Here is a 24,794-nt window from a genome sequence, read left to right as displayed (position 1 = left end):
CAAAAGGCTTTCATTACCACGTGGCCCTTTCCCAGTAGCAGGAACCTGAGGGGGGGGGCAACTCAAGGTCATTTAGAGAACAGGAGGGGCACTGAGATGGGTCTCCTAAAAGCTACAATTGGCGGGCACAAGTTCTCTGTCAGGCTTGCCTTTCCCAAGCCTGTCTTTTCTTTTTCACTGTCTCCAAGGCCCTCCTCTTGTCTCATTTCTCTGCTTCTGTCTGGTTTTCTCTGCCTGATCTTGCCTCTTCCCTCCCTCCTGGCTCTCTCTAGCCCCCTTTCCTGCTCATCTGTCTTTCCCTCCATTCCTCATCTCTCCCCCTCTGGCTCAGATAACCTCTGTCTCTGCCTCCCTCAGAAATACTTGATGTGGTATGTGGAGGGTGGGGGCTGGGGTGCCCAAGGCTATTTGGAGTGACATGACAACTCCTTCAAGCTCTCGTGAATATTTCATTGCTCCAGTTCTCCCTCACTGCCTCTGCCAGTGACAGGTGAATGGAGGCTAAAATGCAAGGATCTCCCCACTAATTCTGCCACAGCTCAGTGGCAACAGCTTCAGACCTTGTGAACCACAGTGCCATATGGCATCAGCCTCACATCTGGCACAGCCCTCACATCTGTCACCAGGCTGGCAGCCCCAGCAGGGAGGGTTTAGGAGTGTGTCTGGGCCTATTACACAATGGGACTGAGTTTACTGAATGTATAGCCCCTGAGCAGAGAAGTCAGGAGGGGAGGGAATGACTGCCAAGCATGTCTTCTGCAGTGTCCTCTCAGAAGCACCATGGGGGTTGGACTTTTGTAAGGTGACTCCAGACTTCCAAGGACAAGTGGTTTTCATCTCTCTACCTGCTCCCTTGTGACTTGTTAGAGCAGGTGAGAGGTGTCTCCATTCCAGGCCACTGGGTAAAGCATCTGTTTGGGCAACCAGAAAATGAATCCAGATGCCAGCACATTTTCTAGAAGATGCGTCTCTAAGCTCAGCTGAGGAGGAAGTTTTAGGGCCATGAAAATCTGGAGGGAAAGAAGGAGGCAGCCCTAGGAAAAGTCCAGAGACTTTTTGGACTGGGAGGACTATCCAAAGTCATCCTGATCCCCCACCCCCAACCTCTGGCCATTCTGAAAGAAAAGTTATTTACCCTTTAAAGAAACATTTTTTCCCTGAGAGGAAATAGCTGTTAGATTTCCTATCTCTAAAAGGACTGGAGCCATTCTGGCTCTCATTTCTTCTTAGATTGTAGCCCTCCTTGTACTCTTCCTTTTACTCGATTTTCTCCCAGCATTTGTCTTTGGCCACAGTTGTTGAGGGGTTTCTCCCACTGACCAGACTCCCCAGCCAGAAACCCATCTTTTGCAGACTGAGATAGAACCAGTAGGCATTTGATAATGACTTGCATAGAATAGCCAGGAGATTCTAATCTGTATGTGTCAAAATCACTCCTATCTGTGCAATCACTGAGACATTTAGAAAATATTTACTAAGAACCTACTCTGTGTGAGGTAGCATACTAGGTGGTGGAGATAAGCTGTTGAATAAGAGACATAGTCAATACTCTTATGGGGTTTACAGCCAAATAATCACATAAATGAATATATCATTACAAATCATGATGAGTCTCATGAAGGAAATGAACAGTTGCAGGAATAGGGAAAACAAAGGCAGAGTTCTCAGGGAAGACCTCTGTGAGGAGGTGATATTTAAGTGGATTCCTGAAGAATGAAAGATCAACCACATGAAGAATGGGCAGAGAGATTTCCAGGAAAAACAAACAAACAAACAAAAAAAAACAATACCAAGTGAGGTGCAAAGAACTTGATGTGTTCAGAAACTGAAAGGAGGACAGTGGGGCAAGATTGTTGAAGGCAAACAAAAGAGCAGTATAAGAGGGGTGTGGCAAAGAAAGGCCATGGAAAAGGAGTTTGGATGTTATTCATTTGGGAAATGTCTACAGGGTTTGAGGCAGGAGTATTAGATCTGATTTTGACTTTTGCAATATCTAAAGAGACTAGACTTAGAAGGGGGCAGCAGTTGCTACAGAGAGACCAGAAAGTAGGCTGGTGCAGCAGTGAAGGGGAGAGAGAATGGTGGCTTGAACTGGGTGATAGCCATGGGAATGGAGAGTGTTGATCAAATTCTGAAGGAACTGCTGTGAAGGAACAAGGGGATCAGATGTGGTGAGTGAGGGAAAGGGAGAGACAGGACTTGAGAAAACTGAAGTTTCTGGCTTGAGTCATTGAAGAAATGATAATGCTGTGTACTGAGATGAAGGAGGTTGAGATAGGCCAAGGCTTGAGGGGAAAAAAAGGAGTTCATTTTTGGACATAATAAGTTTGAGATTCCTGTGAGACATGAAAGTGGAGATGTCAGAATAGATAGTTGTAATATAGGAGTTTGGGAACTCACAGAAGACATGTGGGTAGAATGCAAATTTGGGAGTTGTCTGCATGTAGGTTGTATTTAAAGCCAAGGGAGTGATGAGATCACCTAGGAAAGAGAGTAGAGAGAAAAGAGAAGGCCTGGGACTTAGTTGGGAAGAACTGCAGTTTCTAGTGATTAAGTAGAGCAGGAGAAGCCACAAAGGAGAGTGAGAAAAACTGGGCAGAAATGTAGTTAGAAAGTCAAGAGATAGCCACAGAAGCCAAGGTAGGTGAGCATTCTAAGAAGGAGGGAGTGGTCAACTTTGTCTAAAGCCAGTGGTGAAAAGTTGAATATGATGAGGACTGAGAGATGACCTTGAAGATCACTGGTGACCTTAGCAGGAGTGACTCAGTAGAGTAATAGATGTGGAAGCAGGATTATAGTGGTTTAAGGAGAAAGTAGGAAATGAAGTGGGGATAATGTGTAGAAAACTCTTGAGCAATTTTGCTGTGAAAAGAAGCAGGACAATGGAGCAGTGTAAGGGGAGTGTGGAGTGGAAGAAGTTGGTTTCTGTTTGTTTTCTTAAGGATAAATGATTTCCATCAGTATGCTGACACGATTCTAGAGGTAAAGAGATTGATGATTTAGGGAAGAGGGTGAATGCCCAATTGAGCAAAATCTTTGAGAAGATGGGAGGGATGGTACCAGAGCATAAATGAATAGATCTGCCATTGATAGAAAAAAAGAAAGATTCTCCATTTTAATAGGAGAGAAAAAGGAATCATGGGTACAGATGCAGACAGGGTAGAGTGTAGCTTTGGTGATGGTCAGATGAGGGAGCTCTCATTTGATGGCTTTGTTTTCTCACTGTCATATGGGAAAAAGTCATTAGCTGAGGCTTATTGTGACAAATGGGAAGGTGAGGAAGATCAAGGAGAGAAGAGGAGCTATGAAACAGTCATTCTAGAGAGTGAGAAAGTGGTAGCCAGACAGCACTGAGAGCCCATACCAAGTTTGAAACCATGAATATAAAGTGAAAGCCATCTACCCAGTTGTGAGGTTTTTCTCCAGCTTCCTTCAGCTACTAAGATGCAGGCATGGAGAATGCATATGGTTGAGTCCATAAAGGAGTGAGGTTTTGCAAAGTGAGTATAACAGAGGAAGAAGAAATGAGGGAGTTAAAGGTGTTTGCAAGAGAATGATCATAATGTTAGATCAGGAGTTCTAATCTGGGTATGAAGGAGAGTGAAGGTAAGAAGGAGCTTGAAGGAGAATAAGGAAGTGAATAATTAGGGATAAGTGCTTAGGGAAGGCATCTCTGGGGAGGTGACATTTAAGCTGAGACCTGAAGGATGAAGATTCAGCTCTGACAAGAATGGAGGAAGAGATTTCAGGAAAAGGGAATACCAAGTGGGAAGTGAATATGTGTGATCATGATGTATTCTGACTATTCCTACAGTGGGAGTCCTTGTGAAGGTAAACTGGTAGGACAGATGGGGAAGTAGAGTGGGATGTTGTCGAGGGAGATTGGGAGGTGGTGCAACATCTGATGATGGCCCAGAGTCTAGGTGTGACAATGGAATGAATGACTGAGCAAAGTGGAGGAAGCAGTTGTTGGAGGCCTCTTTATCACCATGTGGATGTTGAATTCCAATGATGATATCAAAAGTTGGAGAGGGCATGCCCATTTGAATGGCTATTATAAAAAAAAATAGGAAAAAATAGAAAACAATAACAAGTGTTGACAAGAATGTGGAGAAATCTGAACACTTGTGTATTATGGTTAAGAGTGTAGGATGGTGCAGCTATTGTAGAAAATAGGATAGTGATTTCTCAAAAATTAAATATAGAAATACCATATGATCCAGCAATTTTACTTCTGGGTATAACCCCAAAAGAAGTAAAAGCAGGGACTCAAACAGATATTTGTACACCCATGTTCACAACAGCATTATTTACAAGAGCCAAAAGGTGGAAACAACCCAAGAGTCCATTGACAGGTGAATAAAATGTGGTACATATATACAGTGGAATATTATTCAAGTTTAAAAAGGAAGGGAATTCTAACACATGCTACAACATGGATGAACCTTGACAACACTATGCTAAGTGAAATAAGCCAATCAGAAAAGGACAAATATTGTATGATTCACTTATACAAGGTTCTTAGAATAGTCAAATTCATAGCAACAAAAATTAGAATGGTGGTTGCTAGGGACTGGGTGGAGAGGGGGAGGGGGAGTTTCAGTTGGGGATGATGAAAAAGTTCTGGTGGTTGCACAATGTGAATATACTTAGTGCCACTGAACTGTATGCTTTCAAATGGTTAAAATATTAAACTTTATGTTATAAATATTTTACCACAATAAAATAAAGAGTGGGAGTAGGGGGGAAGATCATGTGGCTAGAAATTAAAGTTCTCAGTCAATGTGGGGACTATCCAGGAAGTTGTAGATAACAACAGGGAGCAGTCTGCTGAATCCTCCCACTGAGCCTACTCATCCCTTGCTGGACAACTGCTCAATTCACAGGTGTTTGGCAAAAATCATGTAGGAAAATTGGCTCTGGAGTTGGTCAGACCCAGGTTAACATGGTGGTTGCACCACAGTGTATACAGGTGTGTATCCTGGGGCAAATTACTTAATACTCTCCCAAAATCTCAGTTTCCTTATCTATAAAATGACAATAATACTACCTGCTCATGGGTTGTTGTGAGGCTGGAGTAAGGCAATATATGGACAGTACTTAGTGCACAGTGAGTCGTCAAGAAATGGCAGCTATTTTTGTTTTCTGCATTGTCCTATCTTTCAGCATCTTCCTTGTCTCCAAATGTTGTGAGTCCTCAGGCTATCCTTCTGCTGACCAAACTTTTCAGTAGGGCTAAATAGTGCCCAACCATCTGGAAATTTCTATACTTTCCCCTAATACGTATCTTATTTCATATCTGTTTAGAGCCCTCCATATTCTCACCTAGGGTAAATCTGATTCAGCCAGTGAGTCCTCCACATGAATGTATGTGTCATTTCTCTAAGATAGCATTTGTGTTTTTTGCTTTTATCCTCACTTGAGGATATGTTTTAATTGATTTTAGAGAGAGAGGAAGAGAAGGAGAGAAGAGAGAGATAGACATCGATGTGAGAGAGAATCATCCATCAGTTGCCTCCTGTACATACCCTGACCAGGGACCGAACCCACAACCTAGGTATGTGCCCTGACTGGGAATCGAACCCTCAACCTTTTGGAGTGTGGGACGATGTTCCAACCAACTGAGCCACCCAGTCAATGCTAGCATTTGTGTTTTAATGAGGCCTTTGATGCCATAACCCAACCTTAATAAAAGCACCTCAGTCCTACCACCTGATTGTGGCCCTCTCATTGTCTGAGAATAGCTTTCTTTTAGATCCTTGCTTCTCAAAGTGTTGTCTGTGGACCAGTAGAATGGGCACCACCCTGGAATTTGTTAAAATCTCAGACCTTACTGCAGACCTACTGCATCAGAATCATTCTAGCAATACCTCCAGGTGATTCATATGCACATTCATGTTTGAGCAGCACTGCTGCAGTAAGGAGCAGCTAGGTAGCCAAAGTGAGGGCTGCTTTACAGAAAGACTTTGTGTTTAAGCTCCTTAAAGGAGGGCTCCCAGAGCAACTACTTCAGAGCCCCGGAGATGGGGCTCCCATCCCTGCCTCCAGGAGAAGGCATCTCCTGGGGTTCCAACTGCCATGCTGGATCCCTGGAGCTTCCGGGAGAGTCAGACTCCTGTGATTGGAATCAGAGGGCTAATTGGCCCCACATGGCTCCAAATCTTGCCATTTGCGAGGGGAGTGACAAGACTCCCCAAGGAGCCAACCAAATGTAAAGAAAAAGAAGCCAAAGCCTGATTCTGATGCCTGGGAGTCTAAGCTGTTACATTTCTATTTTCCTGCCCTAAAGTGCAAGCAAGGGAGAAAGCATCAGCTCAGAATCAATCCATCTTCTCAGTTCACTTGTCCTTTAGCCATGTTCTGCCTAGCAACAGTTGTCAGTGTGAGCTCTAGCAACCAGTCTCTCTTTGGACAGTTTGGGGATGGGGTCAGTTTAGGTGACAGAGGAACTGGAGTTCAGGGTGTCCACAGGGACCCAGGTTGGGTCAGGGAAAGAGCTGCCTAGAAAACAAGGGGACAGAGTGTATTGTGGAGCTGTCTTGTAGAGGCAGAGTTGATGGGGGAAGGCCTGGGTTGTGTGAAGTGGATAAAGTTTATCTTCAGCTCTCTTTCTCTGCTCCTCTGGCCACTCCAAATAATGCTACCAGTAATATCACCATGTCTGCATCCATATGATACGTTTAACCTTCCAAAGTGCTTCTGTATCCATGATCTCATTTTATTCTCCCAACAACTCTGAGTGAATGGGATCAGAGACAGGTTAATTAGGATGTGGGCTGGCCATCCAGACCTGGCCAGGATACAGAGTGCTGCTGGCCACAGGGTTGGGCCAGCCCTGTAATGGAGACTCGATAGCCAGAGGGTCCATGCCTCTGAGTGGGTGTAGGTGGGGGTGTCAGGATTGTGGGCCTTGTCTGAGAGATTTGACTCCAGCTGGCTGCTAATGTGCTTCACCTCCATGGGTCACTTCTTCCTCACCTTCTTTGGGGACTGAGATGGAGGAGGAGCAGTCACCTAGCCTATTTGGCAGGACAGAGACTATGAGGAGCTAATGGATGTGAAAGCACCTTTTCTCAGATGAGGTAATGAGTGTAAAAATGAAAACAACCACATGGCTGTAAAGTGTTATTATTAGGCAGGAGAAGGCCTTTACTGGGGCCACTGACTAGAGAGGACAAGCCTGGCACACGGTGAGGGGATACCTTAGGGAGCCTTGGGTAGTAAGGGGACAAAATAAAGGCATTGTGTACTTTGGGACAAACAACAGAAGAAAATAGCAGGTCCCAGAAACAATGCTGAGAGGGGTGGGAAGACCATAAGTTTTGGCTGCTTCATAATTTTGTTCAAAGTTGCCCTATTTGAAAGGACCAGAAGTCAAACATCTTTCAAATTCGTATTGCTTATTTCTCCCAGGAGGGAAGTCACTTGACATGTGGACAGCTGAGCTCCTGTCATCCATCATTGCTTACCTTCAATATCACTCCCAAGTCTCTAGGCACTGAGCAAATTTCAGAGGGACTGAACTGCAGACACAGAAAGATGCAAACCCCAGGAGGGAAGGGACAATTTCCATTTCCATTTGCATTGTAAAATGGCCTTCTGGTCTGTCAAGGCCGGGGTGTTTGTTCTCTGACTATGATGCCTAGGAAGGCCCAGGCAGTGTGAGGAAAGGTGTGCTTGCCGAATTTGGGGAGGACCTAGTTAGGGACATTTTGTCCAACTCGAGGACAACCCAGTCACATCTGGAGGCATGTCTGCTGTAGCTGTGGGAAAAATATCTGGGTCTCCTGTGGAAAGATGGGGGCCACCCATGCACAGAGCTTGATTTCTTCTCTCTCTTTCCATCACTTCCCTTTCCTGTCCATTTTAGCACAATACCTACCTGTTCCATGGAGCCCTCTCCAGTTACTTTACCCCCTCCTCTGAATATACAACTTGGACCTTGATGCTAGACTTCATATACTATTCTCAGTTACCACTCTAATCTTCTTGTTCAGTGTACACTTTTCTCTTCTTCCACCTGCACTAATCTAGAAGCTGTGAGATCTGTAACTTCTCTTATGTCCCCTGGAGCTCTGACTGTCTAAGTAGGCATTCGATAAATACTTGATGGATTAACATGAGTCAAAGCAGTAAAGCAGAACAGTTGTGTTACAAAAGGCTCTTAGCTTGTTGGTTCCTTTCACTCCAGGAATGTCTATTTTCATCAATATTGGAGGTACCTGAAGGCCCAATGAAGACTGAAGTGTCCCCAATTTCGGAAAAAGAAAAAGATGACAAACTGAGCCTGCAGTGGCCAGGGCTCTGAGCTCAGGACAGTACCGAGCACTTCCACGTGTGCCTGGATCCTCCTTGCTGGTGTCCCTGCTCCCCATGCCACAGGCAGCACAGCCCAAGAGGCTCTCATCCTCCAGCCTACCCTGGCTGGTGCTTGTGTCAGAAATGAGCTGGTGTTATCCCAAAAAGAGGTCCTTTTTGTGCCAATATGGTCAGATGACAGGAGGCAAAGGGCTCATTTCAGAAGCAGCCCAGGGGGTGAGGCAAGACGGCAGCTGCAGGAAGATGTTCTCTGGCTCCCTTCAAGGCCAAGCTCCTGCCTGACACCGGGAGAAGAAATGAGAGAGGCGCCAGCCTGAAGCCACCTTAGCTGAACCCCTCTCCTGGGAGGGCGCCTATCCAGGATACCAGCCAGCCATGTTCCAGCTTCTGAGTGACTTTCTGTTAAAAAGTGACCATTTATCTTTCCAGTGCGGGAGGGAAGGAATCAGTTTCTGAATTTACCTTCAGGAGGCTTGACCTCATCCCAGCAGCCCCTTCTGGCTCCCTAAGGAGCAACAGACAGGCCCCAAGCCAACTTTCATGCAGACAGAGTTGATGTGGTTGGATTCGAGTCAGCCATGGTCTGTCTTCATTCCCAAGTTTTTATGAGAGCCACAAGCCCAGGACTATGAATTTCTCTTTTATACAATTACTTAAAATCCCCCCCCCAAATAGTCCTAAAGTTCCTCTCTAATTACCAAATTTGTGTCCTGATAAATGACCTAATTGCTTGAAACCATTTGCTACTGAGGAGTTTGGTATTCTTAGCTAGTTAACAATCACTCTCATAGTGTCAGAACCTCCCACTTCTTTTACAAACCATACACTAGTTTGATTAATTAGCTCCTGGCCCTCTGGATCTTGTTCAGAAGGGCTCTGCTTGAAAATTTAATTTTCAAAAATACACAAACTGAGGCTAGGAAACTCATCCCATTTATTAGGCCAGAAAGCCTGCGGGTAGAGTGGTGCCAAGTCAGGGAGCTCAGGCTCTGGGTCTCTTGGCTCTTCCACTTCCACCTGCCCTATCCTTGTTGTAGGCCATTCATTCTTCTGTTTACCTCCTTCCCTGCCACTGTCACTCAGTGCCCTTACCCCTTAGGGCTCTTCATTCGAATACTTCACTCAGACCTATCCTTGCCTACAGTATGCCTCACCCTGGCCCTTGCTATGGAACCTTTATAAAATTCGTTTGCAATTCCTAAGCTTCAGTAACTTAAGTTGTGGGCATCGAAGAGCCATCTGTAATCCCTTCCAGGTACTGAGGCTGTGATATTTCTTCTCCCAGCCCATCTGGGGTTCAGTCTGCTGGCAGCCACAGGGCACATCTCTCCTTCTTGCCCACAGGAGTCATTTTCCAGTTGTTCCATTAATTGAAATTAGTTGGCATTATGTACAATTGCATAAAGCAGTGGTCCTCAATGTAGCCCATTTCTTTATAGAAGCCATCTAAATAGTTTATTGTTATATATGACCTAAGGAATGTTAAAGTTTAAAATTACTCAAGGACTTCATGAAGGTGCTTCACATCCTTAAATGACTTCACAGTCCTTCCCTACTTACTTGCCTGTTTTGTAGTCCCTTTCCTCAAAGTTTTGGTTTCTCTTAGGGAGCTAATAGCCAATTCAATGAGTGGTACCACTTAACCTTTAGAATAGCGCACTTCCATCTAGGCTTCCTCTAAGGTCCCAATATCTTGAGGGGATGACTGATTCAAATGTCAGGTTCTCTAGCACCAGTGTCCTCTGTTGGCCCTGGCCCTATGGACAAGTGGCTTCTCCTTTCTAGACTCCTCTTTCTGCAATCGGAAATAGGCATTCATTGCCTCTGCTGATTCCAGAGGCTGCAGGAAGCTAAGTGTGCAAATTCCCTGGTGCCATGGCCAGCACCCTAATCGGTGGCCCTCCCAGCTGCTTCTGAGGTTTAGTTGCCTTTGCATCTTGTTTTGCTCCTATGTTCCCCTTCCCTTAGTCATGTGATGCAGGAAGAGAGCGCAAATGATATGGAATGTGAGCAGCTGCCAGCAGAGACACTGCGACAAGTGACCATTCACCGAGACCCTATATATGGCTTTGGCTTCGTGGCTGGCAGTGAGAGGCCTGTGGTGGTGCGATCTGTGAAGCCAGGTAGGTGTCCTTCAGGGTTTCCCCCCCGGCCCTGGTTTCTATCCCCCAACACCCTACATCTTCCCAAAGAGCAGAGCTCCTGAGTACACTGTGTTGCGAAGGAATTCATGAAGAGTGGATGAAGGCTTGCCAGCCAATCACTGTGAAAGGGAGCCAGTCTTTTAAGAATGATTGACACAAACCTTTGAGGCTTCTTGGGGCCCTTGGCGGAGGCTGCAGTTGATGGTTTAGTAAGGTCTGAGTCTTAATAAAGCTTCCTATTTGCATAGAACCTTCATAGAAGAGCCATACTGCCTTAGATGAAAATTTTAATTTCAGTTCAACAAGTATTTATAGACTGCCTACTCTAAGTCCAGCAAGGTTGTAGGGAAGTGCATGACACAGTTCCTGTCCCCAAGAACCTAACTATCCAGCTGTGGAGACTGGTACACACTCATGAACTAGGTGAACCATTGACAACTGGAATCAGGATACAGACTATAGGTGGGAGAGGAGAATGAAACCTCTGAATGCCATAGTGGCAATAACAATGGCTATCGTTGATTAAGCACCTACTATGTGCTTTGCATAATCTCATTTAATCTCACAGCCAACCCTGCAAGGTATCATATCATTCTTATAAATGAGGAAACTGAGGCAGAGAGGAAGAGAAATGACTTGTCCAGGGTCACTTGACTAGAAAGCAGCAGAGGCAGGATTTGCACCTGAGTCTGTCTGATACCACAGAGGAAGCAGGGCTTAAATGGGGCCATGTGGGATGAAACAAGGGAAAACACCACCTGAACTGTGAAACACGACATCATGAATGAAATGGGAAAAGGCCTAAGCACTGTTTTGTTCCAAATCTGCTAGGAATTGACAGAAAAGACAGACAGAAAGCAGCTTTATTCCTGACTTGCTGGGCCTGAGGCTTTAGATGTTTACAACAGTTTCTCGCTCAGTCAAGAGGAGCAGCCAGAGTACAAACTGGTCTAGCAGAAATTTGATGAATTTTTCCATCTTCAAAGGAAAACAAAAAGATTTTTGTAAGCTCTCTCTTCAACTAGAGGGCATAGAGAAAAAAAAAAACAATTCGGTACAGGAGTTCGTGGCTGACCTAATGCTCCTGAGTCAGTCATGCAGTTTGACAAGAGGTTTTTGAGTCTCTGATCAGAAATCAAATTTGTCCTGGGTAAGAGGAACCGTATAAGACTTAGTAACAGACCACCAGGAGCCCCTTCTTTCACTTCAAAGGAGACAGAATTCACAGGGCCAAAGGAAGCCCCCAGCTTCAAGTGGTATAAAAAAGAGGAAGGGTTGGAAGAGTGGAGAGAAGGAAAGTCACCGGCAAGGTCCACAGAAAGCCATGGGGCTGGCAGACCCAGCCCAATGAAGACTTGGGCTGATCCACAAAGCTGTTTCTGGCCCAGGTGGCTCCCAAATGCAGACAACTTCTTTGGTTCTATATTTGAGACCATGAGAAAAGACCAGCAGCATCCTATAGAGAAATTATTATGGTGGAGCATACCAACAAACCATTCTGTGAAGGCAGTAGAAGATTGATGCTACCTACCACTGCCATCAGAGAGTTGAGTTCCATAAGAACTATTTCCACTAAAAGGGAGGAAGGGAGAAAGGGAGGGAGGGAATAGGTAGAGGGATCTTCACCTAAAAGATTGGCATTTATGGCAGAGGTGCATAAAAGGAATGAAATGAATTGAAGAAACTGTCCCTCGGAGGATATAATAACTAACATATATCAAATTCTTACCAACATCACTCAACTATTTTAAGTGCTATACATTCATCATCTCATTTATCCTCCCAACATACTTATGATGTATAGGTCCAGGTATTTTCCCATTTTACAGATGAGGAAAGAGACTCAGAGAGATTAAATGTCTCATCCAAGGTCACACAACTAGTGAATGGCAGTTGGGATTAAAGTCCAGGTCTGACTGGCTGCAAAGAGTGAACTTTTCACCACCATGCTTTCTGCTCCTACAGTCTTTGACTGAGTGGGTTGAGGGCCATTGCAGTTGGAGTAGTGAACCCTGCTGGATGAGCCTGCAAAGCCACCCTCAGATCACAGGCCACACTCTCCAGAGCCATTGAGCTGTGTGCTCAAGAGACATAGTTGCTTGGTTTTGTTCACATTTTTGGAATTTGCACAGCACACTTTTTTGTAGCGAGAGTGAGCAGTTGGTATCTGGCCCCTTAAAGTGGACACAAACAAGAGTCCAGGCTGGTTTGAGATTGGAATGTGTCATTAAACATTTCTTTTAGGTTTGAGTGAGGCTGGGTCTGACTCTCATTCTCCTTGAATCTCTGAAAAGCTTTTCTTCAAGATCTTGCTAAACACCAGGGGCAGCACTGCCTGTATTCCTCTACCCCCACCATTTACCTCAACCAAGAAAGTATGTCCCTCAAACAGGTCTGCTTTCTTAACCTCAACAGTGGAAATGGAAATGAGAGAAAGCAATTTCCAACCACCCGTGATATAGGGTCTGTGCCTCCCCCTCCCCTCATTTACTGGAGAGGAGCTTCTCTCAGAGTTGAAAGAAAAGAAACCCTTTGGGTTTTTTAGTCAATCCCCTTGTCTCCAAACAATTGAATGCGTAAATCATTACAGAGCAGTGAGTATGAATAATGTTCAAGTATGAAGGTTGCTCTTGTCACCTGTACCACCTCCAGTAGTCTGGAAGTTATTCCTTGTGCCTGAGCAGATGCCTCCTGATAAAGTGGAAGCCTGTGTTCCTCTTTAGAATCAAGCCAAGAGAGGAGTCATTAACCTAGTCTAGGACCTTTGCCACCACACCACTCCCAGCCAAAGAAGGTCCACTTCATTCTCTTTCTTCAGTCCTCTGCCCTCCATCTGCCACAGGCAGCAGTGGCACAGAGCTCAAAGAACACCCCCACCACTGGCACCACTCATCCTGCATTATCTCCTACAGGGTTCAGCACCCACTTCAGCTTCCTCAGATACTGGTGACTCCCTCAGACCTATGCTTTCCCAGCAGTGGCCCCAAGCCCTCATGCCTCTCTCCTCTCTTCTGCAGGAGGCCCCTCTGAGGACAAGCTCCTGGCTGGTGACCAGATTCTGGCTATTAATGAGGAGGACGTGAGTGAAGCCCCAAGGGAGAGGTTCATAGAACTCATCAGGTAATAGAGGCCTTCTGGGCCTTGGCAGGAGCTAAGCACTACTCACTCCCCTGCCCCACCAGTGGCATAGGGCTACCATGGTCCTACCTGGCACTGAAAGAGGAGCCCTTCCAGGAACAGCAGCCCTAGCCAGGGCTTCTGGCTACCCAGGACTTCAGGATCCAGACCTTCTGGGGCCCCAGGGGCCATCACACACTGTGGCTTAGACTTCTACTGTGATGTGAGCAGACACAAAGAATAACCTCCTGCCAGAGCTCACCTCTCACCCTTCACCTCACTACTCACCTCACCAAAACCCCTTGGTTTTTTACTTACTGTGCTGTGGGACAGACCAAATGACCAATGAGAACCAAACATGCCATTTAACGAACACTCTGAGATAAGCACAGTGTGAGCAAGACATGTTTTCTACCTTTCTATCCCACCCCCCAAAAAAAGCTAAGGAGAAGAAAATCCAAATCCCTCGCCAGTGGGTTGAGGAAGGGAACCTACCATTGTGGATTTTACTCATGGGGTGTGTGACCCCTTCATGCCCTCTAGGGATAAGGGCAGGTAAAAGAGAGAAAGGAGTATCAGAGGGCCACCACCTTCTGTACATAGGGATAATCATATTGACTTTTCTTTTTCCTTACACCATACACACCACATACCACACACACCATGCCACCACATATCACATACACACCATGTGCACATACCATTCATACCACACATACCACACATACCACACATACACCGCACATACCGTGCCATCACATAGCACTAACATACCACATGCACACCACGTAGCACATACACACTCCATGCACACCACATACACTCACACACAGACACCATGCAGACCATATAACCCACACACACCACATACCATTCCACCATTACCACACACAACACACATACAACATGCTACCAGCTAATACACACATAACGCACACATCAATCAAACCACATACCACACAAATGCTATGCCATCACATACCACACGCACGCCACAGATTCACACTATGCCACCACAAGCCACACACACATCCTGCACACACACTCATAATATGCCACCACATACCACACACCATACACACCATGTGCTATACACATGCCCAAATCCACCTGTGCCACATGCTTACACACACACATACATATACCATACATACGCCCTTACCTCAAACTCCCACCACATGCACACACACATACCAACCACATACCCCCTTGCATAGACTTGTTGATAAGGAACCAGAGGACAGAGGTGAAGGTTTTAAATGACATGGGCTAATCTCAGTTTAGAGGTCCTTGGCTATCTCCCCTCAAATGAAACCATGTGCTGGCTCTCTCACTGTCTTTCTCTGCCTTATGTAGTCTGTTCCATCTCTGCCTCTATCTCCTTCAACCTCTTTTAGTTCAGAGTATTTTTATCCCACTCATCTTTCTTATTCTCCCAAAGTCCACTTGCCCCCAAGCCCCTGCCTCCCCTTCAAGGCAGACTTAGTGCTCTGTGTATTGAACAAACCCCTCTCGCTAGCTCTGGAGGGGTTTGGAATGCTTCCTCTTGAAGTCTAGAGCAGGTCTTCCTTGACATGCTCCCCCTCCAGCTCAATGTCTTGGAATGTGTCTGGTCGTTAATTACGTTTAGTTTGTCTCTTCTGTAAGTTTAGTTGTCCATTGTATTCCCTCACCCTTCGCCCTTCTCCCTCTATCACCACACCAGTATGAGGTGAGTTCTTTCAACCCCAGCAGGACATGTTGGGATTCTTTCAGCCTGACCCCTCAGAAATCTTTGCTTTCCTTTCAGTGGATATCTTTGCACCCTAGAACAAGTTAGCCCAATTTTGCAAGGGAGTTTAGAGCTCCTTCAGGGTCAAAACAGAGCTCGCTCATTTGATAACTTTGGGAGCTAGTGGATCATTCATTCAATATATATTTATTATTGAGTATCTACTGTGCACCAGGCACTGTTCTACAGCATTGAACATACAACAGTGAATAAGAAAGACAAAATCAATGTCCATTAGAGTTTATGTTCTAGTGAAATGAGATACACCATAAGCAATAAATGTGATAAGTAATCGTACAGTATACTAGAAGTTGATGAATGTTATTGAAGACTAGAAAGTGGATCAGGATAAAGAGGATCAGGAGTGCTGGGCACATGAGTACAGGATACAACTTTAAATAGCATAGCCAGTGTCATCCTCATTGAGAAGGTAACATTTGAAGAAAGACTTGAAAGAGCTGAAGATGTTGGAGAAAGAGAGACGACCCAGGGCAGAGGCCCTAAGGCAAGAGTGTTTCTGGCATGGTTGGGGAACAGAAGAGAAGCCAGTGTGTGGAGTGGGGGAGAATTATAGCCACTATAAGGACTTTTGTTTTGTTCTACATGAAATGGGGAGACACAGCAGGGGCCAGAGCAGACAAATCACATAATACAACTCACACTATGTCCCTGCCCTCTTCAAGAGACAGATTTTTCCATGGTTTTTTCCCTGGAACACAACTCCTTCCTTCTCCTGGGAGCTTCTCAGACTCTGGCGCTGATTCATCCCGGAACTTTGCCTCACTGAATATGGGTAATGTTCCAAGTCCTTAAGCAGGGGGCCTTGGCCTTTCTTGAATACCAGAACCAAGGGCATTTTGACTCTGCTTCTTGAACACCTTTGTTCCCAGAAACATTTGAAAAAGGCCAGCAAGGAGAGAGGATGCTCCTTCAAGGCAAATTCTTTCCAGTACTTTTAGTTCTTTTAAAGGATTATATATTCCTGGGAGAAAATGTTCATACCTCATAGCCTATTTGATCATTGGCATAATTCTTGTTGGAAGAGTTTCAAATTCATCTTTTTTAATATTTGCTATCTGGAGAGTCTTGGCTTCCATCTGTGGCTCCCTGGCTCTTGTTTTTTTTTGTGTGTGTGTGTTTTTTTTTTTTTTGGTCCTTCAATTAAAACAAATCTGCTGAATGTGAGTCATGACCAAATGACCTCCTTTGGGTTCTTCCTTTGAACTGCCCCTCTTGCTTAAATACCAAATTGCCAATAATCATAGTACATGGCTCCCAATACTGATTGTGTGCCCTTTGAGTTCCATAATTCAGACCTTTAGTTTTCCTTGAGAGTTTTCTAGTCTACAGACAAAATTGCTCCAAAGGTTTCGGGATTTCTACAGAGAGAATATGAGAAGGACTATAAAAAAGAAGACCTGAAAAATGACAAACTCAGGGATAACGGTAATACCATTTCAGATGCCTGTGTGAACCTATATGGATGATTATGACAACTCCCACAAATGATGGGAGGAGAGGCAGCCATGCAGATACTCAGATTGCCCTCTGTCCTAATCCATATACCTGAATGCAGCCCAGGGCAAAATTCTGGTGTTGCTTCTTGTGCTAGATGAATACCTAGTGCATGATACACTACTCTCCTATTCCCTCTTCTCTCTGTAGGAGCGCTAAGGAATTCATCGTTCTTACAGTTCTGCACACTCATCAGGTGAGTGAGCCTCTTTGCCATCCACCCTTCCTCCTGAGATGAGAGGACTTCATATTGGAAAGTGATAGTGATGGGAGAGAGGATTAGAGGAGAAACTAGGACCAACATTTTATGAGCCAAGGATTTAGAAGTGAACTTAAAACATATCTTCTGAACATCTTGTCTGCTCTCACATCCAAGGCTTGAGGATTTTGAAGGGCTATAGAGTACTACGTTCTGCCCTATGCCCTCTGCTTTACCCCTCTTAAGCTGCCCATTGCCACAGTTCCAGACATATTTCCTACCTCTTTTTGGCTGTGCCCATCAAAATTTACCTGTACAGTGTTTAACTCCCATAAAGTCTTTGCATACAGTGGGTGTTAATCTTATTCATTCATTCATACAGGTATTTACTACATGGCCTGAAATGTATGAGACCTAGCACTGTGTGTGGGGAATTTAACATAAAGTTGCTGGGGAGGTACAGTTCGACAAACAGGTTGAGCTGTGTTCTGGTTCAGTCACTAATTGGCTGTGTGACCAGTTAAAAGGTCAGTTCCCCTCTCTGAACCTGTTTCCTCATCCATACATTAAGGGTCTAGACTAGAGCAGTGTTTCTCAAACTTGCCTGATTTATATAGTCAGCAGGACTACTTATTAAAAATGAAAATCCCCAGGCTCCACTCATTAAGAGTTGGATTCAGAAGGCCCAGTGTCCATTACTATGTTACGTCCTTACAGTAATTTTAACCCAAATGTACAAATCCAGGTGTAAAATTTTGTGGGCAAAACGCAGAGCCCTCCTTACACCTCTAGACTGGTTGCCCCTTCCCAATGTCCCTGACACTCCCCTACACCTCAGTACTGAGATTCCACCCCCATCCTGTAGCCACAGGAGAGGTCACATCTGTTGGGGGTAGGGAGCATGAAAACAGGGGAGGCATCACAGGGGAGGATGCACCTGAGATAGATCTTGAAGGATGGAGCAGGATTTCCTAGGCAAAGGTGGAGGGAAAGATTTTCCAGAGATCACATTTCTGTGCAAAGTCAGGGACAGTGCACAGGTACGGTACGAGTCAGGGGGATAGGGTTCAATTCAAACTCTGGCACTAACTGCCTCTCCCCTTGGCCCCCAGCTCTCTTCTGTGTTAGTGTGAACCTCACACAATACATTCATGCACACATATTCTCTCCCTCCCTTCTTCACTCCACTCCCCTCCCCACCTCTGACATGCTCCCTGGCAGCTAGGCCTTTGTCAATCACAATTCTCCTCTGTCTCTGAACAGGGAAGCCTCATTCCCTCAGTGGGTGTTGCCAACAGGCTCTTCCCTCCCCACCTTACTGTGAATGTATAGTTGCCTATTGGGTAGTGGGCAGTCAGTCCCTGCTTTCCAATCTTCTGTCATGAAAATAGCTACCAGTTCTCACCTAAAAACATGCTTGTTATGTCGTTAGACTGTACTGCTCTGATCAGAGACCCACTGTGGGTTATTTTATCAGTCAGGTCTCTTCAAATGTCACCCACTTATAGAAGCCTCCCTCAACTACCCTTTCTAAGATAGCATCTACCTGTCACTATATCCTGATACTACCTAATTTTTTCATCAGAACTGAAATCTTATATTTTTAATTTTTTTTATTTTGAAATAATTGTAGAGAGGGTATAAGGGGGATGAATGGTGATGGAAGGAGACTTTATTTGAGTGGTGAACACACAATAAAATATGCAGATGATCTGTTATAGAATTGTACACCTGAAACCTATATAATTTTATTAACCAATATCACCCTCAATAAATTCAATAAAAAATAAATAATATATAATTGTAGATTTATAGGAAGTTATGAATCTAATAGAGACATCCCTGTGAACCCTTATTCCTGTTTCTTCCAGTGTCTACATCTTTCATATCTATAATACTATATCAATACCAAGCCAAAGTCAGGACATCAATACAATATGTGTGTATGGTTCAATATCAGTGTATCACATGTGTGGGTTCATGTATACATCGACGCAGTCAAGATACTGGTCAGTTCTGTCACTAAAAGGACCTCTCATGTTTCCCTTTTGTACCCACACCCACCTCCTCACCCCTCAATCCTTGTCAACTACTAATCTATTCTATAGTTTCTGTAACTTCATCATTTCAAGAATATTATATAAATGGAATAATATAGTATGTAACCTTTTGGGATTGGCTTTTTTCACTCAGCATATGCCCTTGAAATTCACCCAAGTTGTTGGGTCTATCATAATCTATCTCCTTTTGCTGCTGAGTAGTATTCCATGGTATTCCATGGTGTGGATGTACCACTGTTTGTTTAGTAATCCACCTATTGAAGGACATCTAGGTTGTTTCCAGGTTTTGGCTAGTGTGAACAGAGCTTCTATAAACATTCATGTACAGTTTTTTGTGAACATAAGTTTTCATTTCTCTGGGACAAATGCCCCAAAGAACTATTGTTCAGTCATATATTAAATGTATATTTAGTTTATTAACAAAACTACCAGACCATTTTCCAGAGTGGCTGTAACATTTTACATTCCCATGAAATATTATATTTATATGTATTTATTGTCTATATCCCTCATTTGAATGCAGCTCCACGAGGGTAGAGACTGTATTTTGTTCACTACAGTATTCCCAGTGCCTGGAATAGCACCTGGCACAGAGTAGGCAATTGATAATATTTGTTGAACGAATGAAGGAAACCCAAATTTCAGCCATCACAACAACTTGAACTAAAGTGTTCAAACTTTGCTTCAGAATGAAGAGCCAAACACTCCCCCATATCTCTGTCCCAACTGTCATCCCAGTGGCCCCAGTTCTGATGCCCCCACTGTCCCATTCCATGGCCTCTTTGCTGCTTTCCTTCTCCTCCTTGTACATGTCTTACGTCTTACTGCCCTTCAACGTCTGTTCTTGTATTACTCCACATCTCTTCTAATAGATGGCTGTTTCCTTTAAGATCTGGCATGAAACTCATGTCTTGTAAACACCTGTGCCTGACTAACCTCAGTGAGAGTTCCTAATTCATTAATTCCTTTATTCATCAAACATTTACTGAATGCCTACTATTCTAGATGCTCTTCCAGACTGGAAATATAGCAGCACACAGGACAGACATGGTTCCTACCCTCAGAGAGCTTAAGTTCTAATTCTTGGCCTTGTGCTCTCTAAATCCTTTGAGTATAGATGTGGGAGAACACATATACACAGGGGTGATAGTCAAAACAATTAGCAGCCTGTAAAATAGGGGCCATCTAATCAGAATGTAAGCCATCCACAGACACTTACAGCAGAGTCTTGGAGGCCTCCTAACTGTGCCAGGTGTTAATCCCTAGTTGATTATTTGTAGAGAGGTCTCAGGGGAGAGAGGTCAGGTGGCACCCAGGGAGCTTAAGGCAGTGGCTACTTACCAAGCAGTGTGAAAGAATCCCTCAATATTTTACAATAGGTGTGGTCATACCAGTGCATCCTGACTGAATGTCAACCTTGAATACATGTACAGTTGATCCTCATTATTCACAGATTCCCTGTTTGCAAATTTGCCTCTTTCCTAAAATGTCTTTCTAACAACAAAGTTAATACTCACAATGCTTTTCTGGTCATTTGCAGACCTGCACAAAGCATGAAAAATTTGAGTCTCCCAATGCACACGTTCCCAGCTGAGGTCAAATAAGTTGATACTCTGTCTTCTTGTTTCAGCTGTATTACAGAGGTATCCCAAAGGATGGAGATGGTGGGGGGCAGTGCACTGTAGTGCAAGAAGCTTTGGTTCTGGGGACAGTTGCATGGGGTTTGAATCCCAACTCTAGCCCCTGTTAGTAGGGTGGCCTTAGGCAAATCACTTAACACTTCAGAATCTCATTTTCTCCTGGTAAATAAAGAAAATAGAAACTACAGGATGAGTTGTTTTTAGAATTTAAGATTATAATATAACTGAGATACACACACACACTTTTCCCTTAGAAACAACTGTTCAGTATTCATTAGTTCAGTTTTTGAGGTGACTTTATAGACCATGACTACCATTAAGAACAAAAATCAACTGAGAGAATCTTCTCACTAAACCCGTAGTGAAAGCTTCTTCAAGATTCCCAGCATATGTTTAGTGTTATAGCCCCTACATCACAGAACATAGTACTGTGTCCACGCAGTCACTTGGTATCTCATGACGCTGCTGCCTCATACCAAAACCCTCATTATGTTTAAACTTGATTACCACTTCTTCTGGAAGACAGTTTCCCAATAGGTCCAGAATGTGGCCAAATGATCTCTTTTTAATAAGAGCCATAAGTAAATCTGATGCTCAGTAGAATTTGGGAAACATTGGACCTGACAATCTCTAAGGCTCCTGCCAACTCCTACATTCCATAGCTGATAATATAGTGGTTCTCAACCCTGGCTATGCAATGGAACCACCTGCGAAGTTCTTACAAATATTAATACTTGGGCTCTAGCTCAGACCAAGTAAATTAGAAGCCCTGGGGATGGAGCCCAGGCATTGGTCTTTGAAAAGGGTCCCCAAATGATTCTGATTTGTAGCCAGGGTACATATTATGAACTACTGGTCTAATACGTAGTCTCTTTCAGGTGACATTTTCTTTTTAACAGAGTGACTGATACTATGGCAGACCATTTGGGGATATATTGTGCAGTCACAGGGGTCCTTTCCCAAGACCTCTCAAACCATTGTGCATAGATAGCCACTTATTAAACCTATATGTATTTAAGGGTGTTCTTAATCTTTGAGTGACCAACTATTCCCTATGATTGACTGAATATGTATTAATTTTGGTATCATTAGACCTTGGCACATAGTATGTCCTCAGTAAATATTTTAAAATAAAGTATGGATTGTGACCTAGAATGGCTGTGGTAGAGCAAGCAGACAGTCCCTTCAAATGAAACCCTAATCTTCTGGTTCTGAAAACTTAGCCTATACCCAAAAAGCCACCCTCTGCTTAGAGCCATCTGGCCAGAAAAAAAGCCAAAATAATGGGAACCATGGCAGAAGAAGCTTTTACACAAAGCTTCTTGAGGTATAGTGCTTGGGATATGGTAGGTACTCAAATAATATTTGCTGAATCGATTAATTCATTATTAACCTTAGCTATCAGCTTTTTTTTTCTTCTGTGCTACTCTGTGCTTGGTGGTAGGGGGAGACATAGCAGTATAAAATGTCATCTCTTTTACAACCTGGTTGGGCACATGAGCATTTATCATGTGGATTAACAAGGAGTACAAAAGGAAATCCAGGGAGGGTAATGAAGGAGTTGAGGGAGGATTCAGGACCAAGGTAGAATTTGAACTGGGCTTCAGGTATGTCATTTAGCTGAACAAAAGAGACACTGGAGGACATGAAAGGTGGTGAAGAGACAGTATGAGGTGGGCACAGAAGAGCCCAGTGTGTCCAGGGAGCTGTGGGCAGAACCACCTGACTAGGCAATAGATGGGGAGTGAGTGTCATGTGTGGCTTGTGGGGGGCCTTGGAAGCTGGGGAGAGGACATGTTCACCTCTAGGAAGTCCCAAGTGATGGAAGGAAGGCTGCTTGGGTCTCTTATCAGTGGTCCCATGAAACCAGGATGGCTCTTTATTGGCTCAGACTCCCACAGTGATTGCTATGGGAATTCCTTATAAGTAGGATCAGATGTGAAAGACAATGAGCCAACAGAAAGGAGAATCAGGAGGCTGTCAAAGCTTCAGGAACCTGAGCTTCATCCTCTTAAAATTCTTTCATAGTATCAAAGTGGGCTCTATCATGCACTAAAATGTTTGACCATATACCCAACTTTGGCCAAGGTATGAATGAACACAACCCTAAAGTCTGTGCTAATAGAGTCACCAAATTTTAAAATGGCCAAAGAATCATGAGCTGCTGAATTCAGTCCTGAGGGAGAGGCAGGCTCTTTCCTCTATTGCTCATTCCACAGAGCTGCTGGCTTCGTATTTGCTTCAAGGGGTTTGCAGTGACCCTGGAGGTACTTAGGAATTCTAATCCCATGTTTCAAGCCAAAATTCATTTTAGCCAGAAAGGGTGCCTATTGCAAAATGATACTCCCAGCTGCTTGAAGGAAAAATGGGTCAGTGAAGAGCTCAGATGTCTCAGCTTTAAGGTACTCAATAAATCTATGTTTAATGGGTTAGGACATTTTCAACAACATAAATTCCTGGGCCCTACCCCCTCAGAGATTCTGACTTTTTAAGTCTGGTGTAGGCTTAGGAATCTGTATTTTAACAAGCATTCTTCAGTGATTCTTGTCATCAGGAATGCTTTAGAAACAGTGGGTGACTGTATGCTAATGAGTTAGTGAAAGGGTTGGCAAACATTTTCTGTAAAGGGCCATATTATTTTAAGCTTTGTAGGCCATACATGATAGCACAAAAGCAGCCATTGGCAATATATAAATGAAGAGCATGGCTGTGTTCCAATAAAGTTTTATTTATAAAAGCAGGTGGTGTGCTGCCCTGAACAGTGTGACTCAGTTGATTGGAGCATCATCCTGTACACTGAAAGGTCACAGGTTCAATTCCCAGTCAGGGCACATACCTAGGTTGCGGGTTCATTCCCCAGTCAGGCGCTATGGGAGGCAACAAATTGATGTTTCTCTCTCTCTCTCTCAAATCAATAAACATATCCTCTGACGTGTATTTTAAAAAAAACACAACAGGTAGTATGCAGGATTTGCCCCATTCAGACCTATAGTCTGCTGGCCCCTGAATTGTGTTCATGACTCCTCCCTTGTACCACATTCACAGTTTGACCAGGGCCTTCCCAATTTTCAATATTTTAATTCAAATGAGTGACCCCAGTATTTAAAACTTCAGGCCCAATATCTGGGCTTTGAATATTCTTTGAGACAGGGTAACCTTTGGGAGTCCCTTGTATCCACACTGCAAGGCAGGTGTCACTATGTTGAAGCATAAGGCTAGATGTGACTTCATGACATGTAGCAAAGAGTGAGTCACCATCAGTGATCAAGGCTGAAGACTTGAGAATAGAATGGCATCTTAAAGACCAACAAGGCAAGAGTAAATGAGGAATGGGGCACAAACAAGCTGAAAATAGTTCTAAGACACCAAAGATTATTGTAATCCCTGAAAATAATGGCAGTTCCAATTATTCCTTCATGGTTTTGCTCCTATATATCTGAATATTTTGTTTGTAGTGGTATCTCTAAGGCAGAATCTAATCTTGGACTTTTGATAGGGATAGCAAGGAGGCTGTCCCCTCCCTATAGGTGAATACATAAAAGGATACCAGTTGGGGTTCTTCATATGTTCAAATCTATTCAATAGGACCAAAGTAGAACTAGAACTAGTGGGTGAAAGATCAAGAATGGACTTTCAGCTTTATTCTGCTATGAGGAACAATCGCTAATGCAAGACTCAGGAAATCTGGTTTGCAGTTTTAGTCCCACTACCAAATTATTTTGATAACTTTGAGCAAACCATATCCTCTTCCCAGGCCTCTGTTTAATGTGTAAAAATGAAGGGTGGACAGCATGGCCCATTCAGGTGTGTAGAGAAGCCTCACTTTACACTGTGCAGGAGGGCATCCCATGAGGGATGATCACAGAGAAAGGAGAGGGTGTCTGTCAGGTAGAACGATGTCACCTGCCTCATGTCTGTGGCACCTTGAGTGGAAATTTGGACTACTGATGGAGTCAAGGAGAGCTGCCTGAACATAGCCACAGATCTTTCTCTCTTGCCCTTTCCTTCCTGCGGCAGCCTGCAGCTCCC

General features: G+C 44.1%; 1 protein-coding gene across 1 annotated transcript in view; it reads left to right on the top strand.

The window, feature by feature from the left end:
* Positions 1-24,794, top strand: part of FRMPD3 (FERM and PDZ domain containing 3) — a 130,672-nt gene that overhangs the window by 55,892 nt on the left and 49,986 nt on the right. The window contains exons 2-4 of the mRNA XM_081125918.1: positions 10,288-10,442; positions 13,481-13,583; positions 17,017-17,062. Coding sequence (XP_080982044.1) covers positions 10,295-10,442; positions 13,481-13,583; positions 17,017-17,062 — 297 coding nt within the window. The 5' untranslated portion in view covers positions 10,288-10,294. The remainder of the gene's footprint in view (positions 1-10,287; positions 10,443-13,480; positions 13,584-17,016; positions 17,063-24,794) is intronic.

The sequence above is a fragment of the Miniopterus schreibersii genome, assembly GCF_964146895.1.
Source record: "Miniopterus schreibersii genome assembly, chromosome: X".
Taxonomy (NCBI): Eukaryota; Metazoa; Chordata; class Mammalia; order Chiroptera; family Miniopteridae; genus Miniopterus; species Miniopterus schreibersii.
The sequence above is the reverse complement of the archived record's forward strand: the minus strand, read 5'-3'. Positions and strand labels throughout refer to the sequence as shown.